The sequence below is a fragment of the Pongo abelii genome, chromosome 17, assembly GCF_028885655.2.
Source record: "Pongo abelii isolate AG06213 chromosome 17, NHGRI_mPonAbe1-v2.0_pri, whole genome shotgun sequence".
Classification (NCBI taxonomy): domain Eukaryota; kingdom Metazoa; phylum Chordata; class Mammalia; order Primates; family Hominidae; genus Pongo; species Pongo abelii.
In genome coordinates, this window is record NC_072002.2 from 39413719 (window position 1) to 39436437 (window position 22719).

General features: G+C 35.1%; 1 protein-coding gene and 1 long non-coding RNA gene across 12 annotated transcripts in view; one reads left to right on the forward strand and one right to left on the reverse strand.

Moving 5' to 3' along the window:
• Positions 1-8663, forward strand: part of LOC129051520 (uncharacterized) — a 43742-nt gene extending 35079 nt beyond the window's left edge. Inside the window, exon 3 of the long non-coding RNA XR_008515874.2 lies at positions 7020-8663. This is a non-coding gene — a long non-coding RNA (uncharacterized LOC129051520). The remainder of the gene's footprint in view (positions 1-7019) is intronic.
• Positions 1-22719, reverse strand: part of ZNF521 (zinc finger protein 521) — a 344704-nt gene that overhangs the window by 170982 nt on the left and 151003 nt on the right. For 7 of the 11 annotated variants that reach the window (XM_054537745.1, XM_054537740.2, XM_054537742.2 and 4 more), the window contains one exon: positions 16913-16997. The exons of 1 other annotated variant lie outside the window; for it this stretch is intronic. In XM_054537745.1, the coding sequence (XP_054393720.1) occupies positions 16913-16997 (85 nt within the window). The remainder of the gene's footprint in view (positions 1-16912; positions 16998-22719) is intronic. 3 more of the 11 variants (XM_054537743.2, XM_063716865.1, XM_063716863.1) reach the window with 1 other exon arrangement.

Below are 22719 nucleotides of genomic sequence, written 5' to 3' on the forward strand. Positions count from 1 at the left end.
AATTCATGTGCAGATACCTACAGAAAGAGGCTTCTAGAAATGTTGGAGGTTTCCAAGCCATTTCCCATTTCTAACAATAATTAGACAACATGTGCGCTATTAGGACAGGACTGAGGCACATGTGTTTTCATGTACCGCAGGGTCTGTGATTCTGGGTTCCACGCATCATTCAGAACAAAGCTCTTGCTATTTAAATCTATCCACTCAGCTTTCAAAATGATATGAACATAACCACTTGCTACTTTGCAGAAACGTGAACATTTTTATGCTGCGCATTCACACATTAGTATTATGGAAAGCCATGTCCCATACTCAGGACGATTTACCCTGAATTTATCCATTTTTGTCACTTTGTTGCCTATTTCCCACCATTGCCAAAGAATTCTGATGCAGAAGCATACTTAGCTGTTTCAAAGTAGTTTGTTTTAAGAAAGCAGAAGAGAATACCTAGGCTAAGTCTTTACTTATAATGGAAAGATATAATGGAAAAATCTTTTAATGGAAAGATCAAATTTTATCTGAACCAAGGATAAGTTTTATTGCCTAGAAAATGACATCAACATCAGGCTTTGATGCAATGATAGCAAAGCAATTGCTAAGAACACCTCAGCACAGGCTCCCATAGTGAGCAACTTGTGCATGTGTGAAGAGATGAATACTGCACCAGCTGAAAGTGATGTAGACAGATTCAAGAAGTGTGAGTTTCTCTCCATACACTAATGCACACTAGCTCTGTTCTGCTCACGCCTCAGTTTCCTCGTCTGTATAACAAAAGTAATGATAACAACCTCATATCATGGCTCAGGAGAATCAATGCTTGACACCTGTTCAAGTGCAAAACCAAATAAACCCCAAACACTTTGAAATGTATTTCTTATGACTCATACTTTCTTTTTTTCTTTCTTTTTTTTTTTTGGTGGTGGTGGCAGGGATGGAATTTCTCTCTATCCCCCAGGCTAGAATGCAGTGGTGTGATCTCGGCTCACTGCAACCTCTGCCTCCCGGGTTCAAGCAATTCTCCTGCCTCAGCCTCCAGAGTAGCTAGGATTACAGGCGCCACCACATCTGGCTAATTTTTGTATTTTTACTAGAGATGGGGTTTCGCTCTTATGCCTTATACTTCTATACATGATCACTTATTAAATCACTACCAATAGGGAGTTAGGTTTGAGATGGCACTCACAGCATTTTACAAACTAGTTGTTTGTGGTGGTAGTGATGTGTGTGTGTTTACGTGTGCATGTGTGTATATGTATTTGTTTTAAACTTAGGAAAACCATGCTTCTTATAGAGAACTGTCCTGGAACTTAGAGTGTACAAGTTTGTTATTCTGAGCTATTTGATTAAATTTAACCACAGGAAACTCTTCCAAGTCCTAATGAAGCAGCAATTACATCTAAAAGGAGCCAAGCCAAAAAACATCCTTTTCCAATATCTCTCTTTCAAATATCAGACTCCAATATAAGCTCCACAGTATTCATTTCACTTTTGTACCATCTCCCTAAGCTGTTGGAAACACGCTAAACACAAGACGGGGAGTGCTGCAGCAGTGAGTGTGCGGTGGAAGAGACTGACGGCGGGTACATGTCCACACATAGATGTACGCATGTGACACACACACATGCACATGCACACATTTAAATACACAAAGAAGACGACAAAAATTTATTTTAAAAAAGGACCATAAAAATAGAAAACCACAGTTACTGACAGAAAATCTGAATTAGAATTCTGAAATCAGTCATGCAAGTTAAGACCTTTGATGTATGTATTTTAAAGTTTACTTGATAACATAGTATGTGTTGGTTCAAGGTATAGATTACGTAAAACAGACTTTTAGAGAAAGTTAAAAAAACTTTTTCGTTTAGAAATGAAAGCCCTTTTTTGCCCCTAAACAAACCCACAACACTTGGAAGATTATAATTTTTTCTTAAAAGACACATGCACATGTAGTTTCAGCCAATGTATCCTTATAAGATAATGTATCCTTAATAAGATAAGTTAAATCGTTTTAGTAACTAAAGAAGTTACAATTGTCCTAAGCACCCTGGACATAGAATGCAATATTATACACACTATTTCCAGGTTTCCAACATCACATTTATTCCATGTGATGGCACATTTCAGCATAACAATGCAGCGGTTCTGGGATACAGGAGACACAGAAATAATGTCAAAAGCAATTCTTCACATTTGGATCTCACCACATCAGTGCAAATGGTGAACTTAAAACATGAAAATACAATTTGCTACTTCTAAAGTATACGTTTTTATCTCTTGCAAAAAAAAAAAAAAAACAACCCACATTTATTTCCAATGCCTCAAGGTAAAGAGGATGGCATCTATCATAAGTGCAGAGAATGTCTGAAGGATTTAGAAGCAATCTTTTCATAATGCTTCTTTGGGTGAGGAAGTGGAGTTATGAGTTACTCAAAATTCATAAAGATTATTAAGTTTACATCCTTACAGAAGATCTACTGCTACTGTATTTCTCCACCATACTGCCAGCATTCCAGCCCAAAACAATTGAGAACCTGTCTCTGGTTCAGGAAATCCATTCATTTTGTGGCATTAGTGCTCTGCTGCATAAAATAAAGGTTCTGCCTCATTCAAAACAACAACAACAACAGCGCAAATTACTTTCAGTGAAGCAGCCTACAGTATCTGCCCTGAATTCATGGTACTCATTCTATCAGTATTCCTTCATGTAAGTGATTTTAACAGGTAAGTTAATTCCTATTTCAGCAGGTTTACTCCAGATTATCAGCTTGTGTGTCTGTGCCTGCTGGGCTATTTGAATGATTACCCTATCCCCCAAAGGCCTCAGCTAGGACTGATTCTGCACCCACGGCAGTGATCCCTCACAGTAAGGAAGCCTCCCACACAACGGTCAGCTTTCTTGCTTGATAAATTCCAACCTTTCAGCTCATCTAAACTGAGCCTATGGGCTTCATGTTTTTCCTTCTTCCTCTTCGCTTAGGTCTATGGGAAGTTATGAAACATATTTTTCTAGTCCTCCCAGGAGCAAGGCCAGGTTCACAATTTGACCTCAGAAACATAGCAGTCCTGCAATGCCAGACAGCCTGATAGAACTCAGTATTAGTGCTCTCTGCCTGGCCCACACAAACCATAACATGCAGCATGGAGCAATGTTACTTATGGGAAATGACAAGCAATGGATCAGTGGGGGAAAAATAATGGGATTTAATCACGTAAAAACATCACAGGCACACAGCTCCCTTTCAACAAGCTGCCCCACTACAGGTGAGGACACGATGTTCTTAGGAAACTAACCACCTATAATTTATAATAGAGCTGCCTAACCAGCTATTTTGATCAGATGAAGTTACAGGATTCTTAACACACCCAGAGATTCTAGTTCCCATCAAGTCAATATCCCCCTAGAGAATGATTTTAAACATACATGCAAAAATATCTACCTATGCATGAGATAGACGTCTTAGATGTATGAGGAATGATCCCAGAAACAGTTTTAGGCTCATATAAAGGACTGTCATCACAGACTAATTATAGACACTGGTACCGAAAAAGGAAGGCTGACCCTGCAGTCTTATTTACACAATTTCCAGCCAGAGGGCTGTAATGTGGAGCCCCAGTGGAGGCATTTCTCTCTGAAACCCAAGGGCACCTGCATTAAGGAAACTGGTGTAAATGAATCCCTTTGCTCCATGACAGAAGAGAAGACACCAATACTTCAATTATCTTGATATGGAATACATGTGCTGACCTTCTTGAATTCCACATAATGAGATACAGTTACCTCTTATTTATTTATTTATTATTATTATATTTTGCATTTTACCATGCATTCAATTAGAAGAAGGACATTTTGAGGAAAGAATGATACGCTCTTTGAACAGAAGGTAGTGATTCAAAAATTGCAAAACTTCAGCTTTCAAAAATAGCCTAAGTGACCTCTTGCAGTACTCTGACCACTCCGCAGCAAGCAGGAGGCAACCCCTGTGAAGAGCAAATTCTGGCAAAGTTCTCTCTTCACAGATGATGCACAGCTTAAGCTATAATGAGTTTTTGGGTTACAAATGCTGAACGCATTAATATTCCTTGATGATAATTATCACAGTATAAGCACCTTCCCCAATGTGAGTAGCATAAAGCAACTGAAGCAGCATTTTTACTATATTTGAAACAAGCTGGAAAATGGGATTTTCTACTCTTGTAACCTGAGGTCAACATACATCAAGCATTGCATATTAAACACACCTATATGTGACGCCCATTTCACTTCCCTTCCCTTCTCCTTCATGTATACTTAAAGCTATATCCTTTATTCATTCTTTATTATGAAATTCTTGGTATAAACATATATGTGATATACGTAATCTCAAAACAAAATGTACTTCCACTGCATCATAATGAAACCTATGTTTCTTCTTATGAGAATACAAGTAGCAAATAAGATCAGCAAGCCGTGTTTTACAGATGAGATGTGTCTCTGTGCAGTCCGAATGAATACTGTGGTCACTGGCTGCATATAAAATAGGATGAAAATTAGAGTCTAGCAAATAGGCTTCTAGAAGAATCAAACACACATTTCATATAAATCTGAACAAACGACCAGTCTTTACCTTTACACCTTCAAAACTAATAATACTGATAGGCACGGAAAGGTTTAAACGTGAATTCAAACCCACCAGTGTGATGACAGTAATGAAGTCAGCATCATATTTACTGGTAATATTTTTGCCCAAGGCTCCTAGATACCAATTTTCACTCCAGATTAAAAGAATAATTACTGTTATTTGGGTAATAACTATCAAATATTATAAGAAAAACTGATAAAGGTGATCTATTATGCATCATATCCATGTGTACAACAATATCTGTCTAATACTCATTATTTGCTCCAGCATACCCAAATTAAAGGCTGAAAAGATTCAATATACTATACCCCAATTTGATTTGATAATATGCTATGAGTGGACTATAAATCGATTTCCCCTCATCTCTCTTTCTTCCCCTTCCCCTACTCAGTTAAAAAAAAATGGAAATATTTATTATAAAGCTCAACTGATGTTAGGACAGCTTAAAATAATCACAATTAAGGTCTTCTTCCTAACATGCTATAATGTCAAGTTAGTACTCTATGTAATTAATGCTAACAGCACTTTGACTTAGTGACAAAATGAAAGCCAGTTTGAACCTTTAATCCAAAGAATGTAAATTGGTTGAGGTATTCAGTAGGTGTGAATCTGTTGAACTCATTTGTATCACGTTACCCTACGCTTCATTTAGAAAAGAAGCCATGCTACAACTGCCTCCAGTTCTCCAGCATCATTTTTACTTATGCGCTGCAAAAATGTCTTAAAATCCCCTTCGAATAGATGGTAGGGTTATAAGGGAACCTTTGCTAAATATTTAACAGTACTATCAGTGTATTAAATAGTATAATGTGAGAGCTATGAAAGTATGATATACAGGGTTTGCCTTCTTCAGCTTAATGCTGGTGCTCATTTGAAACACTCCGCAAGCCCATTCATCAGCAGAACTGATGCATTTTAAAAAGTCCTCATTTACTAGCAGATAAATGTGGTTAGAGAACCTTTTTAGTATAGAAATGACTGAAAACCTATTTGATTTTACTGTTGAAAATTTGCTTTACTATGGCTAGGGAAAAAAAGAGCTTCACAAAACATTTAAAAGGCCATTTTGAAATAATATGTAAAAGCTAAAGGAACATAGCTTTGAAACAGATAGGGGACAGTATATTTTTTGGTTCACCAAAAATACATCAAAACAAGGCAACAGATTTACAGACAGCTGATACAGCACATATATTCATTGAGTCTGGAAATAATATCTCAAAAAACATAATTATATAAGGAGATTACCCACTGAGACTCTTGCCTGACCGTGACATTGTTGGCAGGTGACTTCATTTGCACCTACTCATAATTGCTTTTTTTTTTAAAAAAAATGGGTGAATATTATTTTGTATACATTAAGATATTTCTAACTACAATTATGCCTTTTAAATAAGTTAATAGCATATTTTAACCTGTTACAGTAGATAGAAAGTAGGAACTCTCTTTGACGATGTATTTCTCTTCTCGAAGAGATATAATATAGACTAATTTAAAGAAAACCCCCTTTCTACTGGAGGTCTGCAGAGTTCACATTTATTCTGTAAACACTGTAACAATGATTATCTGTCCTCCCAGTTCTCAGTGGAGACTCTTGCTTTTGAAAATGTCTTGTGGTGACTTACTAAATTCAGGCTATTTCAATTAGTATTACTGCACATTAAAAATTAATTGCATTACTGAGTGGATTAAGGTTTAAATTTCAATTCTACAGTATGTGCACTAGAAATGACAGCTAAAAATCAATGCTCTTTGGCCCACAATCGGAAGTGTGTGTGGTTGAATAGTGCGGGACTGGCGTCACCGGCCAAGCAGTTTTAAAAGACTTGATAGTTCTATTGAAGGTGTGTCAGTTCTAATCCTAGATTTTAGTTTGAATGCTGCGCAACAGCCCAGCCTCAGAGAGAGAAAAACAAAACAACAGCTGCACTAACAATTTGGAAAAAAAATGGACACAGGTACTAAAATTATGACAACAAAAGGAGTAATAGTGCCCCTAAATACACATCTAATTATCCCTTGGTTAAAAGCTTGTTCACAATTCTGTTCAATAACAGTGCAGAATCTCTGACTTCAATCCACATTATTTTGCTATTAGTTACTGGGTAAAAACAGTAGACCAGGGGCGGGAAACAGGCTATTTTATAAAGAAAACAACTAGTGTATACAATATTCATAATGACTTTATCTATGTCTTAAGGAAACCTAAAAAGATATTGAAAATACAAATCTTTTCTTTAAGAAGTAATCCCATCTAGACCTCTATTTTAAAATGAATTATTAAACCTCTTTGGGGAAAGGGACAAATTAGGATGGACAATAGTTGATCATTTTGACTACAGATTTATAACATCTATACAAAATGGGTGAAAAGAAATGTGTCACTTTTATTTACAGAAAATTTGTTCTTTTAAGAAGATGAAGAGGAGAGACATTATAAATGAAGTCAACAAAGTAAAGAGGCATCGATAAAGAACTGCAAAACCACCCAGGGTCTCTGGTTTTGGAATTGAATGGTGATTGGTATGTGCATAAGAGAAAAAAATGATGTCTGCAGTGTTCCTCAAGATGCCCTCTGTGTTGCACTGGTGGCCAACAGTAAGTTCGGCAGCAAGAGAATAAAGAAGATGGGAAGTAATAATAACAATAAAAAGAATAATCTGGTGCAAATGGACCCCAAGGTGTAGTTGTCATCCCTGTGCAACAATCACCCTTCACTGCAATTTACTGATGTTGCTTCATTACAATACAGCATATAAAGGGGCAATGCACAAAGTCACTATTTAAAGCTACATGGTTAGAAGCAGTGCATCCCACCCTAACAGGGACCGTTATGGGAGCTAAGTCAGATTGTTCAAAAGTGAATTGACCTGTAAAATAAATAAATAAATAAATAGAGGTGAAACCTGAATGCAGCATGGTGCTAAATTTGGGGAGAAACGGAAGAAAAGGTAGCAGGAAAAAGCTTTTCCTTAGTGAAATATTAAAGGGATCCCAAATTAATCTGGATTAAAACATCCTTTGAGAGTATAACAACTTGTGGCTTTGCTAAAAGGAAAAGATAAAGAATATGATGTTTCCTGTTTGGAAAATACAAACAGGCTCTCCGTTTTCTATTTTTATCCCTCATAAAATGAACTGAAATAATGTTTTTAGGTAAACGTAACACTGTAAATTCAGGTTAATATGACTGAAAAGAGAGAACGACTGATTTTTCTAATTTTTGTCTGCTGTAATCGAAAGTCTTACTTTTCAGTCAGTGCTCAAAAGATGCCGAGGCAGTGTGTTATGGGGAAAAAAAGAGATTCTCTCCTCACCAAGGATCACTGAGTATGTCATTGGTTAATTCTTGCTCTATGCTTCTCATTAGCATTACTCTCAAGTTTCTGGTTATCATATCCGAAATATTAAGACATAATAACTACGAAGGTGCAGATAATTGGATATTAACCAGAACATACTTGACTGGGCAGGAGGTAGAGCCCTGCTTAAACTAATCCTGAAATATATTAATCACCAATTAATGAAAGGGTTTCAAATTCATTTCTATTATAGAACACCTCCGAGTATCTAAGCTTTTTCTAACAAAATGACTTGGAATAACAGGGTAGAAATAAGAAATACAGCCATCTGATGATGGCTTGAATTAATTCTTTACGGCCTGTTGTCAGGTAATCATGAAAACTATAGTTAAAGCCTTACTTACTCTTTACAAAGTCTGATGAAAAGAAGGAACTCTTTTCAAAGTTCAGTGGCCTCTGTTTAATATTACAAATTTATCCCTTTAAATAACAGAGCCATAGCTAAATATTTCATCAGAGAGCTGTCAGAATATTATCCAAGTCTTCCACCTCCAGACCTTCAGCTCAATAACAGATGTACTCTTAAAATATAAAGCCAATTAATGGAAGCCCAGAGAACTCCAGTGAAGACATGCTTTATACACAGTGAACACTCCATGGTACTAGGTTGATGAATTAAGAGATAAAAACCTTGTCTAGTAGAAATGTCACCCACCACTTACTTACATGGAAATAAAGTAATGCTAAAAAAAAAAAAAAAAAAAAAAAAAAAAAAAAAAAAAAAGAAGAAGAAAACATAAAGAGAAACAAATGGAAAAGAAAAGTCATACTTCTGTACGTTCCATGTGGCTGCAAGATTGCATCTGATATGTACGTCTCACAGGCGTTTTATTAGTTTGGTTTAAAAAGCCTCACTGTGCTCTGTGGAAAATCTTGTACAAGTGCTCTTTAAGTTAGATAAACCGCTAGAAAAATGCCGTTCATCTTAAAGAAAAAAGTAAAATTTCTAAGAACATTATTTTCCTAAAGAACATTATTTTCTTAAAGTGTGAAGAGAGACTGTCATCTCTTTTCATACTTAAAAGATGCAGTTCCCTAAAACTCTGACGAAGGCTTACATTTTTATGTTAGAGAAAACAAGGTGTCTGAATTAATGCAATGTAAGCGTTAACTTAAGTGATACAATTTCTCTGTTTCTCCTGCCTTGATTCACTTAATTTGATGAAAATAGTAAGAAAATGCTTGTTACCTCAGAGTTTTTGTTTTTTAATTCTGTTGTTTGTTGACTTTAATTTTAATAACTCTTAAATAAGCACTCACAGCAGATGGACTTAAAATATGCTGGCAAGCAGGCCCTTTTATCAACAATTTTGCCATAGAAATACACAAACATTTCAATGGCTCTTCATTAGCAAACAAATCAACAAGTGATATTTTAATGCATGACTTTATTCCATCTCTGTGGGGACTGCAGTTGAGAGTGTGATGTACAGTACAGAGAAAGGAATCATCAGCCACAATGTCCCAGGGCTCTCTCCATTGAGGACTTCGCAGCCTCTGCTTAAAGACTGCATTTAATTGACTGATAGACAGTAGCTTCTTTGTTCACAGAAGACAGCGAAGTAATGGCAGCTTGAAAATCGTACCATCTACAGGGTCTCCTGAGACTAGTAACAGGGGGATATGTGTCAGGAATAAATAAATAATCTAATTATTAAGCCACTTCCTGTCAAGTTAACTCCAATTTGTTGGCTTTTGAAGGCAACAAAACGAGGCATTTTTCCTCATTATGCTTCTCTTTTTATACCAGTGGTAATCACAGGCGGATTAAAGGGTGCCTGATTGGTTTTTTTGTCAAGGAACTGAGAAGCAGCCAACAGTACAGAAAAACAGAGTTGGGGTTAGAAGAAATTTCATGCTTGTCTCCTTTCCAGCTCCCTAACAGCCCACACGGCTGCCCCATACAGAGCTGCCAGCTGTACAGCAAATGTGTACCCCTCCAACTGAGGCCTACCGGGCCACAGGCGCCATCCTGAGAGCTGTGAGATACCTTGCAATCTTGGCAGGTAGCTACTGCTGTCATAGGCATAATTCTAAAGGTGACCTACGAAACCCCATCAGCTCACCAAATGCAACAATATGAGCAGCTGAAGTTCGACACCCACTCTCCATATTGGCTCCCTTTCCTTTGTTTACTGCTATTAATGGCCCTGAAACTAGGAAATAACCTATGGAAATAGGTCATCAGAGACCTTTTCCTTTGATATGTGTGAACGGATTCTGTGGAAATAGGTCACGATGCGTGTGTGTGCATGGGCAAGCATGAGTGTGCAGGGATCTATATCTTTTTAGGTATTACTGATGACTTTTAGTGCCCTCCATTCGGAAATGCTTTGCAACCTTCATTCAGAAACAGATACCCACATCTGATAATGACCATATCAAAGAGTGAGTGAAAAACCGATACATTAGTGGTACATTCTACCGGAAGTCAAAGGTGAGGACAAAATGAGATCCAGAAGCCCTGCCATTGTATGTCAGCCAGTCACATGGCCGTATCCAACTGGTAGGGCCTCTCTTCCTAGCACCTCTGTGCTGAGCCTAGGACGACAGGCTGGCATCCAGTAATTCTCCTTGAGAACAACATTTTTCTCAGGCCCCTTTAGGGGCAGTGTGTTCTAAAGAGTAATAAGACACTGAATCTTCGATCTATGGCCTCAGCCACAATCCTCAGCCTCACAGAAAATTAACATCATAAGAAATGTCTAGCACACTATCTTTGGGGTTTATAAATTAAAAAGTACACTAACTGCCAGTATTTTTTATTCTTGTAAATCAAAGCTGCTAGACGCAAGCTAAAACACATGATTTGTCTTTTAATAGCTTAACCCTGAAATTGAGTGACAGACCTGAAGATTTTATCCCAAGTTCCTTAAGAAATGAGAATCCAAAAAATCACGATGAGCTCTTAAAAACTCTGCCTTCCTCCAAAAAGTCATTTTTCTTTGAGTTTCTTTTAAATTGTCTTTGTTTTTAGGAAGGCTGATCATATGGAGCCTTGGTAAGTTCCTGTGGCCCCCTGTTTGCACTTGGTAAGCAGTACAGCTATGTTATATTTATGCCCACGTATGTCCTTTCTAAATACATATCTTGAATTTTTGCTAAATTGTGCAGATAATTAAACCCTCTTCATATTTACAGTCTGCTTCATTGGTATCATGAATTCTGTTTTCAGTTACTGTCTGCAAATTCCCTCTCTGAACAATTTCATACTAAGCAATAACACTTCATTTTACGTAAGTTTTATCTGATGTCCCCATACAGAGCTGCCAGCTGTACAGCAAATGTGCGGTTCTCAAACTGAGGCCTACCAGGCCACAGGCTCCATCCTGAGATCTGTAAGGCACCTTGCTGTCATTGGCAAGCGTTCCCTGCTATCTGTGTGACCATCACTCCACACTGCACACAACTTAAAATCATCTGATTATTAGAATTTGTGGCCCACACTCCATGTTATCCTTTATTTAATCTATCCCCAGATCACACATTTGTTTAAATGTTTTGGCTGGTTTACAAATCATGCAGCCATCTGCACAGTAGGTGTGACACCATTTTTTAGACAAAAGTTACGTTATAAACAAAGATAAAGTCATTTGAAATGCTTTGGTGTTTGTTATTCTGCCTGGTTCACTTGGACCAACTCTAAGAAATAAATAGAATTATCTGTGTAAATCGATGAACATCTATGAAAAACAACACCCAGCAGAACGCCCAGCTTGCTCCATTACCTACGTTAATATCATGACAGCTGAGGAGAGATGACCTGGCCCACTTCTCATCTCTCCTGTACAGATGGCTATTAAAGAGAAAGTATCCCTTTTGTATGGTCCATGTAGAAGCCCTTTATGGGCTTTTCAAATAAGCCAGCATTGCCCACATGAGGGTAGCTTTCGGTTACCATTAAACTGCCCAGATTTCATCTTTTTTAATCCAGCTCTTGATGAAATAAGCCAGTGTTTTATCATATTTAACACCAAATGCTTGTTTCTTAATTCTCTGAATTTTGTAAGCAATCAAATAAAGATGTTTTTTTTAAAAAGGGTTCAGTCATCTTCTCATTTAGAATGAATGTAAATCAAGGTTCCAAAAAATCTCAGTGATTTTGAGCTTCTTAGGATAGCATGGAGATTATAAACACATATGTATACCCACACATATAGGCATTATTGTTGATCCATTTCTATTCATTCTTTTGAAACCAGTCGGTGAAAGCAAGAGTTTAAAGGGTGACGTGGACCTTTCTCTTCCTATGCAAAGATCCATATATTTGGATATCTTCCCTTAGGGCATAAAATCCTAAACTACTATGAACCTCAAAATACTGGTTTTAGTCTTTTCTAAAGCAAGTGCACTCAAGCTGAAATGCTTCAGAGGTGATACTGAAAGTCGCAAAAAGATAATGAAGATTAGTCACATAGTACACCACCCACTAAAGAAATGAAAGGAAAAGAATGCCATTTGTGACCTTGGGCACCAAACAAATTGCAGGATGTATGAATGCCACCTGCCACAAGAACAGACTAAAATTTCACCACACTGTTAAGAATGGATTTACTCATTCTTTATGCCTTGACATCAGTGATATATATCACGTGTAACACAACACATAGAGTATGTGTCTTCCTACATATGCTGGAGAGAGCTTAATCTTTTCCTGGTTTTTTGAAAATCGTGATTATCTATAAAATACTGAGTATTTATTAGAGATATAAATAAAAAGTCATTATTTTTGCATCAGTATTTTCTTATTAGCTATCCTTTACAATCCCAAATTCTAGTTCTGCTTTTCTAAGAGACAAACATATTTGCTTCTTCAAAATGCTTTAACATTACACTTGATCTATCTAGGACACGTTTATTAGTGACTATTTCTGGATTTTCCTATCTTTTACAAAACGGGGTATTCTGACACTTAGACACAATTTTGCCGTTACAACACTGGTCTCTCTAGTCAGATGAAAAAAATAAAATGTATTAAGTAACCATTTCTAAGTATATTTTTAAAAATAATCCTTATGTAAATGGCTTGTACCTATTCCATTCATTTCTCCATCCATGAACTTTGAAAGGGAGGCCTGGAAATGGCCATAGCTATATCCTGACTACTTGCCCTCCAAAGTCCATAACTATAGTAGTCAATTCCAAGGACAATGGTATTTCTCCCCTTTGATCATTCCTTTGTCAAGCTGACTGGCCTTCGATGGTGAGTGTACTGCTGGTTGTCTACCACCAGCCGCTCGCAATTTGCTGACTATGTTTCATGAGACAGTTGTTTGTGGCTGTTTGGAACACATTTGTCTCTTTGGGGATTTATGCGCTAGTTGCAATGCCAACCTCCATAGTGATCGAAATTTCTTTCTAACTAAAATAGATAATTAGAGCCTGGTAATTATTGGTCAAGAATTATCAGAGTGAAAAAATTAAGCTTCTCATAAATAGTTCTTGGCAATGTCATCTCTTTATATTATCTCATGCCTAACAGCCCTTTATTCAGAGCACTTACAAATTTACTCTACGCTGTTGAGCCTCATAATTTTATATGAGGCAATCCCTTTGCTGGGTTAAACACATTTAAATTCTCTTGTTTCATCTCTATTTGTGCTAATCCATACCAAAGAATAATAGTAATAACAGACAGCTCAGAGAGGAAAATAACAATAAATATTTACTATGCTGATAGAAAAGAGAAGAGTGAATAGGAAATTAAAGCACTTAATACACACTGGTATCTTGTTGTATTCTCAGGTCAAAAGCCAACATAAACTATGTGAAATGAACAAACGAAGAGAGGAAAAATTTTCTCATTGGCACAGATCTTAAAAGAGGGAAATCTTTTCCCCAGGAAAGCTGTTAAAATGTTTTGTAGCTCTTTTTGTATGTGTGTAAAGAAGAAAAGAAACCCCTCAACAGTCACTGGTCTGATTTCATACTGAAACTCTGTCAAAACGTGGTGAAGAGGGAGGTTTTCTTTTTTTCCTTAATAGACATAAGTCAATTCCCTAGTGCATTTTTATCGAGTAATTATTCTCGCAACTCAGACCATGTGTCCACACCTTGCTGCAAAACTGCACTTAAGAAGAGCACCTCTGATATGTACCTGGTAGAAACATTGGTGATTTCCCTTTCACAAATGTCCCCGGCCAACAGCCTGAGACCAGCACATCCAGAAAGATGCGTGGCGGTTGCTTGACACTGAGATTGCACACAAACATAGGTGCCACAGAAGCAAATGCAAATGCAAATGACTTGAGTAAAGAAGGAATTTAAAGTTACACCTCATTGGGTCATCTGTAGATCTTGTTTTCCATCAGGTGACATAATCCTTCCTCTACATTGATTGAAATGTAAAACAAAATCTGCAAAAACACTATATACCCTCTTAACAAAAGGAGTAAGAGGCTTTTCAGATAGTCCCTAATCCCCCTTCCTCTATTAAATGTCTAGTTGAGATTATTTTTTGATTAGACAAAAAAACACACACAGATACACAACCTAAAAATACCTACCCTCAATGGAGGTATTTTAGCTAACAAAATAATGCAGCCTGCCTCATTTGAAAGACTAAATAGCACACTGGAATTCTAAAAAGGGGTATCTTAGCCTTTGTGACTCCCTTGGTTTTTGCATTCTCTCTAGATACTAACAGCACGAATGGGGTATAAGGACTTGGATGCATGGTCAACAAATAAAACAATTAAATGGATGCTACTCATTTGTTTAGGCCTCAAGTGCAAGAGAATTACATATTTTTATTATTAAAAATGGCATGAATATTAAATAACTAGAACCTCTGCGAAAAGGAATGGAATGTGCTTCTCTGATGAAAGGTGAATTGTTAAATGCTCAGGTCCCAAGAGGTAAGTGGCTTATTAATCCACTATAAGGTAGAAGGGAAAAAGCCTTGGGAAAGCACTAACGATGCAAGGAATATAAAATAAATACGAATAGGAATGATATAAAGCAATTTAAAAAGAAGACAAAACAAACTGATTAATGTTTATAGGCAAAATGATACTAAAATTGGAAAATCAAAAAGTCCTGTTATGCTGAACATTCAATTGAAATTCTAAATGTGCAAAAGAGTGTTAACATTGTGGTGAAAATATATTCAACATATTCATCTATGTACTGGGAAAAATAATAAATCCAGAAACAAAAATAAGTTTACATTGAATAGAACTAATGAGAAGCATGACCACAAAATTTCACTGAATTTCTCATAAACTGCAAACTTCTAAGAACTGCTTTCATTCAAGCCTATCTATAAGAGCAGCATGAGGTAGAATCATGAATGACTGCCACCAACACAGTCTACTCAAGAAATAAAGAGACGGGAAATATTAACGTTAATCATTTGGCAGGAATTCATTTTTTCTAAGCTGCTCCTCTCCTCTAAAAAGCTGTTTTAAAAGTTTATATAAGGTATTTTTTACAATCTCAAACAGAAGGGAATTGCAAGGAAACATTTGAATCTCTCCTACATGTTGCCATTATCTTCTAATCACTCACTAAAGCTGTCAACGCTATTGTCACATTGAAGGATATACTATTTAATACATGAGAAATCATGAATAATATTAATACTTAAATCTGGAAAATATAGAGATGAATTGATCAATATTTTAGCTGTTATGTATAAGTTCCATTTTGCACAAATAAGCTCTTAGTCATTTATAAGCAACAACCCCCCGAAAGACCTATCATTTGAAAACTATAAAGTGCATCCTATTGAAAAATTATCAGTCAATTTTCCAACACGCTTTTGAATTTATCTTCATTAATTTATATAAGAAAAATAGAAGTTTTGTTATAGCTTTAATGATCAGAAATGACAGGGGAACAACCTTCCACTAAGCATTCTTAGACTATTTCTAATTAGTATACAATAAAACTTATTCCCCCCTGAAAACAAGTTCATAGTCTAAACTGTTGCATTTTCTTTCCTGTCTTACAGAGTTTCATAGTAGGAGAGTATGAGGTTAATTTGACTTTTTAAATATTATAATTATTTACGGTATTATGAAATACCATGAAGTGAGTATGAAATAAAAAACTCATAGTATGAAAAACATACATGAGTAACAAAAATAGCATAAAGTAATAGCAATTGTCATTGTACTAGTAGAAAAATGATCTGCTTGATAAAGTTTAATTGGCTGGTAAAACGCTTAGTGTTATTACTAAGTGCTTATCAAATTAAAAAACATAGGCAGTAATCCATGAGGAATTAAGAAATAATGGGACAATATGAATAAGTTAAAAAAAATCCTTTTGATTTTAGGCCATGTGATAAATGCAAAATCCTAAAAACAATGGCCTGGAGTAACTTCAGAAATCTTTCCCCAAACTACTTTTATAAAAATCTATGGAAAATTTGGTGGGGAATAAAAAATGATTACTGAATTCTTCACATGATCTTTATGATCATGATTATTTCCAGGCTGTTGAAACCATACATATAAAACTATTTTATGGCTATTTAAATTATTTATGTTTCCCTATCACAAAAACTCGCTACTTTAGATTTTGATACAAAGATGCTTAAGCAACACACAACAGTGCCATTACCATAGTAACTTCTGAAATTAAAACCTGTCTAAAACTCTACGGAAAGCTAACATCCAGTTCATTAACCATTCCTGTTAGTTTTCAATAATGCAAAAATGATTAGAAGTTTAATTTGTTAATCACCTGTGTTTTGACTGGCAGTAGATATATAATCCTCTGCAGAAGTCTAAACTAGCCCTTGCAGAAAATAAAATGTGCTAATACCTTATCAGGACTAATAACAGAAATTAAAAAAAAATCAATCATGCCGAGGAAGAACATTGATGGTTGAACAATTAATTCATCTTTAACTCTGTTTAATGGTGATATACACAAGCAGAAGAAACATCTATCTGTAATAAGGTTTAGAGTGTCACTCACCAATCATGTGATTTGCAACATGAACCTGAATATCCCATTCATTGTAGAAAACCATCTGACACTTGATGCATTGATAGGTCTTCTTCTGAGAAAACAAGTATAAACAGTGTTACTTAGACACATGGACTTTTAATTGTTTCTTTGTTTAAAAAACATTTTTCTGAGATGCTGGTCTTACCTATGTTGCTAAGAAACAAACTAAACTACAGGGCCGCTTGGCCCCAGTTCCACGAATTCCTTACTTAGACCTTATGGCTTGATCCCAACACTATATTTTCATTTGCAGACATTTAGAAGAAACAGAAGCACATAATTATGGCATAATATATTTTTAAAGATCCCTAAACTCAAAAACAGAAGGTTTTCAAAACCAGAAGTATTACAGAAATACAGTTTAAAAAAACATGAGTACTAAAAAAAAAATCTACAGAGTTTCAGAAACCAGTGTCTTTGAAGATCAGGCACAATTTCATTCTGACCAACATAACTGGGGTGTTGCTTCTAGATATCCATAAGTAATATGGCTAGTAAGTTAAGATTTATGGATTCTAGCTAAAACATTTAGAGATATAATTTTTAGCTAAAGTCTACAATTTAAATGATGTTTTAGAAGTTGCTAAGCATTAGTATTTAAATATGTACCTCATCCTATAAAGAAATAATATCATAATGAACATTCTAACACTATTTTATCATTTTACACAACAGTCCTGTGAAGTAGAGCAAGATTTTTATTATAATTCTTATAGCATAAATGAAGAAACTGAGGTCCAGAGAAATAGAAAGATTTGCCTGATGTCGTGGTGCCATACAGCTGGGAAGAGAAATACGTTCTTTTGATTCTAAATGCTAGTAGGCTCTCTGATTTCTGAATCATAAAGCAGCCATTATAATTTTACATCTTTATTATTGAGTCCCAGTACCTATTAGATGAACTCAGTAAATAGAGTATTAGTTGTGTTTTCCAGAACACATACTTACATAAATTCCTTTTTGATGAAACTTAATATTTGTAATTAAAAACCATGTTGGAAGACAAAATAAACCATTATGAAAATAATCCATTTTTAAAATTTCCCAAACTTGAGAAAATTACATTTGTAAAATCACATAAATGACATTTTCTTATAAGCATTTTTTACAGAATTATCGTTTCATTTGAAATCATATAAAATTGTTTTACAAATGGCATTAATAAGGAAATACCAGCCTGTAAATTACAATCAATTTTAAGGAACTGAAGTTCTTTAGAACGTAACAAAATCAAAGTTAAGCACAAACATTTAGCATAATTTGAGATTTAAAATTATAAATGCCATTAATATAAATTTTTCCTAATTATTGTAATTTAACGTAATATTTTCTTCTGCAACAGTGGCCAATATTCCTTGTAAACTACAGAAGTACAGGCATATTTCCATTGGAAGCTGTCTAAATCATCTGACGGTCTTTGTACATTAGGCATATTGCGAACTGAATGTGCTGAATCTAAATCTAACACGGACTTCAAACACCCTGACAATCACCAAGGCAGATTTACTACACTGAGCTGTTTACAAGATGCTTTTGATGGTGACATATAGAGCAACATGTGTTACGTAAATAACATCTATCCCTTTTTTTAACAATATTTCCCTTTAGAACTAGTTAGAAAATATTTCTTACTCCCTGATGACCTACATTATATATTGTTTATTAGCATACTTCTAGCATTATTCCTGATATGTGACCTTGCTGAAAAACAAAGAAACATAAACTTAATGGCTAGTCTTTTCTCTTGTTAGCACAGTAAAACATACAATATGTCGAAAACTGTCTCCAAAAATGATGACTGATGAATATGTTGGCAGAATATACTAGGGCTTTTTTTTCCCTAGGCTAATAATAAAGAATAAAATCACTTGAAAAGCCAAAATAATAAAATGCCAGCACTTACTACTATCTTCAAAATGAACTGACACATATAAGTTTTCTTTTATCATTGAATGAAAATGCTTTTGCCACTACTGATAATTCAAACATTAATTCTCTCCACTCATAAAACAGTGTCCAAAATGCTATGTTATATTTTTTATTAACAAAGCCATATTCTTATCTATAAGCTCCTAAATTTACGGCTAGATAAGAATTTACTGTGATCAAAAACAATGAACCGTGATTTTAAAATACTGAAGCTTGAACTCTACTTCACCATATTTTTCACATTTCCCAAATACAAAGCAATGATATGCAAATTGGGATGTGTTAGGGGTTTTCTTTTTAAAGCCATGATGTAAAATTCATTTTTACCCTCAATTTTTAAAACGGTGATGTTAAATGACCTTTAAAGCATCTCTCATTATAATTATAGATTCTTCACAAAATATTTGAGAGATCCCTGCACACCTGTACACCATCTTTAAGTAAAGGGATTATAACCTCTCAACAGTGTCAGCCTTGGGGAACTCATTCCCTTGGAGGTAAATTTATTCCACCTCTGTACGGCTAAAATTATGGGAGAATTCTTCCTAATTCTAGACCCAAATCTGCTTTTCTGTCACTTTCACCCATTGGCCCTAACTCTAAGCTCTGGTGCTACAAAGAAGAGGTTGAATCCATTGTCTAACATGACAATTACATTAGCTCCTTTCCAGACTAAACATAGGGGCACAATGTAAGAAATACTTGGAATTACCTCCCTTCCTGGTTACCTATCTCCAGGTCAATGTTTTAAGAAATAGAACCCCAAATGAAGCGCCATACTCCAGGTATGATCTGACCCTTGCAAAGTACATGAGGATTGTCACCTCCCTTAGGACAATTACTTACATTTATATAAAAGACAACAAAAAAAGTCAAGTGAGATAATTTCTTTTAAAAGCAGATAAAAGTAGAAACAGAACTTCCATTGTTTGGGCCCCAGATTGGCCTTTATCAACGCTTAAGTTGTCAATTTACTTGAAATGCTAATTTAGTACATTTTTAAAAGAGACTTTTTTTTTCATTAGCCTTTTTAAATGTGCTACTTGGGAGTGGGATTGTCATTTCCTGATTGTTCTCTTTTGTTTTCTGATACTGATAGATGTAATTATCAAGGATACAACTTTTTCCTAGCACCTCATTATTTTTGATTGATTTTGAGAACAATTTAAATGTGCCTTTTTGACATTCTTGTTTTCAGTTACACTCTGGTTAAGGTACTCAGAGACTTTTTAAAAAGAACATCTCATAAATTAAAAAAAATGATTAGAGATGCTTAATAATATATAGTTTTAAAAAATTATTCTGATTAACCCTATTCCCCACCATTCCATTCATTAGGACTCAGACTTCACATTTAGTCTTACCAAATTTTAAAAAGTAATTTAAAATAATAATTATTAAAACTTATACTTTGTAGAAATCAAACTGCTTTGATTTCTTTTACCAAAATACTGAATGGATTAAAAAAAAAATCAGTGCATAGTAATCCTCAAAAACAGAAAAGAAGAAAACTTAAGTTGTTACCATGCGAGGTGACTATTACATCAATTTCTTTTTCTGAAAATTGGCAATGAAAGGGTCAGAAGCACCTTGCTTTTTTAAGGAGGAAGTGTAGGTCGTGCCTATTTGATGAGTGAAAGCTTTTCTTTATAGAAGAATGACAGCAGAAGGGATGACAAAATTAGATATTCACCATTTTGCAATGCCAAATAAAATGGTTCAGGATAATCATTAATGGATGCTGAAACTAGTAGAAGACAGGTTATTCTGAGATACTCAGATTTCATCCTTTGATCATTGCAAAGCAAAAGATATATCTTTACAATACATTTAGCTGATGGTAATTACTCTAACCAGACTATTTAGCTTCATATCACTAAGAATGGAAATGACGTGACATTGTGTACCTCTCAATGAGTTGCAATATGAAGTACACATCACCAATATAGCATCTTATCTAAAATGTGTACTTGAATCTAATTAAGTCTTTAGGCCTAACAATCCAGTTTTCAGTAAATACAAGGATAGGGGAACAAATATTACTATGAGAAAAAAAATGCAAATCCAGAATATTCTTTCAGAGAAATGGCCTGTTGTCTTTGAAAAGAGGAACAACTATTACTATGAGGGGGGGGGAAAACCCCTCAAATCCAGAATATTCTTCAAAAGAAATGGCCTATTGTCACGGGAAGAAAAAGTGAAGAGATGAAAGAGACTGAAAAAGACTTGAGTAAATGTAATGTGTGGATCCTGATTTGGGGGGAGGGGGCGGAAACAGCTATAAGAAGGCTTTTGAGGCAATTGAGAATAATTTAGATATCAATCTGACTATCAGCTGATTATTAGATGCTATCGGGACGTTACCTTTTTTAGATGTGATAATGGTATTGGGGTCATGTGGGTAAACATTCTTTTTGGTAGGAGATGCATATTGAGTATTTGGGGATGAAATATTTGCAATTTACTTTCAAAAGTTTCAGGAAAAAACATATATAGTCATATGTAAGTAAATGGCTACATGTTAACCATCATAAACTCTAGGTGTATACGTGAACATTTTCATAATAAAAACTGGAAAAAATGAATAGGATAATTCATAACATGTAGTTTTTAGAAGCTCAACCTAACCTGATTAACCCCACCTCCGCTATTCACTTTAGACTCCTACACTTGATATGCACCAAAAATAATTTGTGCTTAGTTGTTTTAAGTAGCTTTGCAAACATTTTGGTATTTGTCTGTGAAGTTTTTTTTTTTGTTTTTTTTTTTTTACATAAATCTAATATATAAACTCTAATTGAAGTCAGGAACCATAGCTCACATTCATTTGTATAATAAAATAATAATTTTATAAACTGTTTCATACTTTAGTCTATAAAGAACTTGTATGCAAGAAAAAATCCCTTGAAACAGTCCTGTAAGAGTAGATAAAGGAGGGATTATTATTCTCATTTATAGATTAATTAAGTGACTTGGCTAAAGTCATACAGGTATAACCAAGCCAGGATTCTACTGTCTTTCACACACTGGATTTTAACACAGTTTATATTCTGATCATTTGCAGGTAAATTTACAATTACATTTTAGGTGCACTTCAAAAGGAGGTTTTCCATATAATTAAGTAGTGCTTTGGTCTTTGACAATGCCAGGAATGGTAGGAAAAGTAACTTATGAGAGCAAAGGAACTGTCTGTAGCCACGTTAGCCTTAGGCTCCCAGTCCCAGACTCTTGACTAAGATTCATCGGATAGAATTGGCTCTTAATTCCCTTAGTCTATTTCAAGATTTTCCCTTTGTCCTCAATGTTCTGCAGTTTTCTTTTTTTTTTTTTTTGCCATGTTTTAAACTGTACATTTACGTGTATTTGTCTTGCTCAATACAAAAATAATAATTTCAATTTGAGATCTCACTTACGTCCTCAATTCTTAAAATTTTCAGTGATTAAAATCACTCAGTTATTAAGCCTATTTAAGACACTCTCCATTCACTTCTATCAGAATCCTTATTAGACACAGATTGGAGCCTCTCAGTCTATCCTCCATGTATTTTAACTGCTGTTTCATTCATATTTTAAGAATCTATTTGTCTTCTTATGTTCTAATCTAGATCATCTTCTCTGTACTCTTACAAAACACTGATTCTCTCTTCACAGCTAGACCAGTCTAGAGTTTATCCTATCTAGCAAAGCTTTTATTTAAAATGACTATTTTTCATTTCCAACATTTCTAGTTTTAAACATTCAAGTGTTTTTGTTTTACTTATGCTTGGATTTGCTTCATAATTTGTCACTCTTTTCAGTGGAAATCATACCGTCATTTATCTTTCTGAGCTTCTAAACATGCTTAT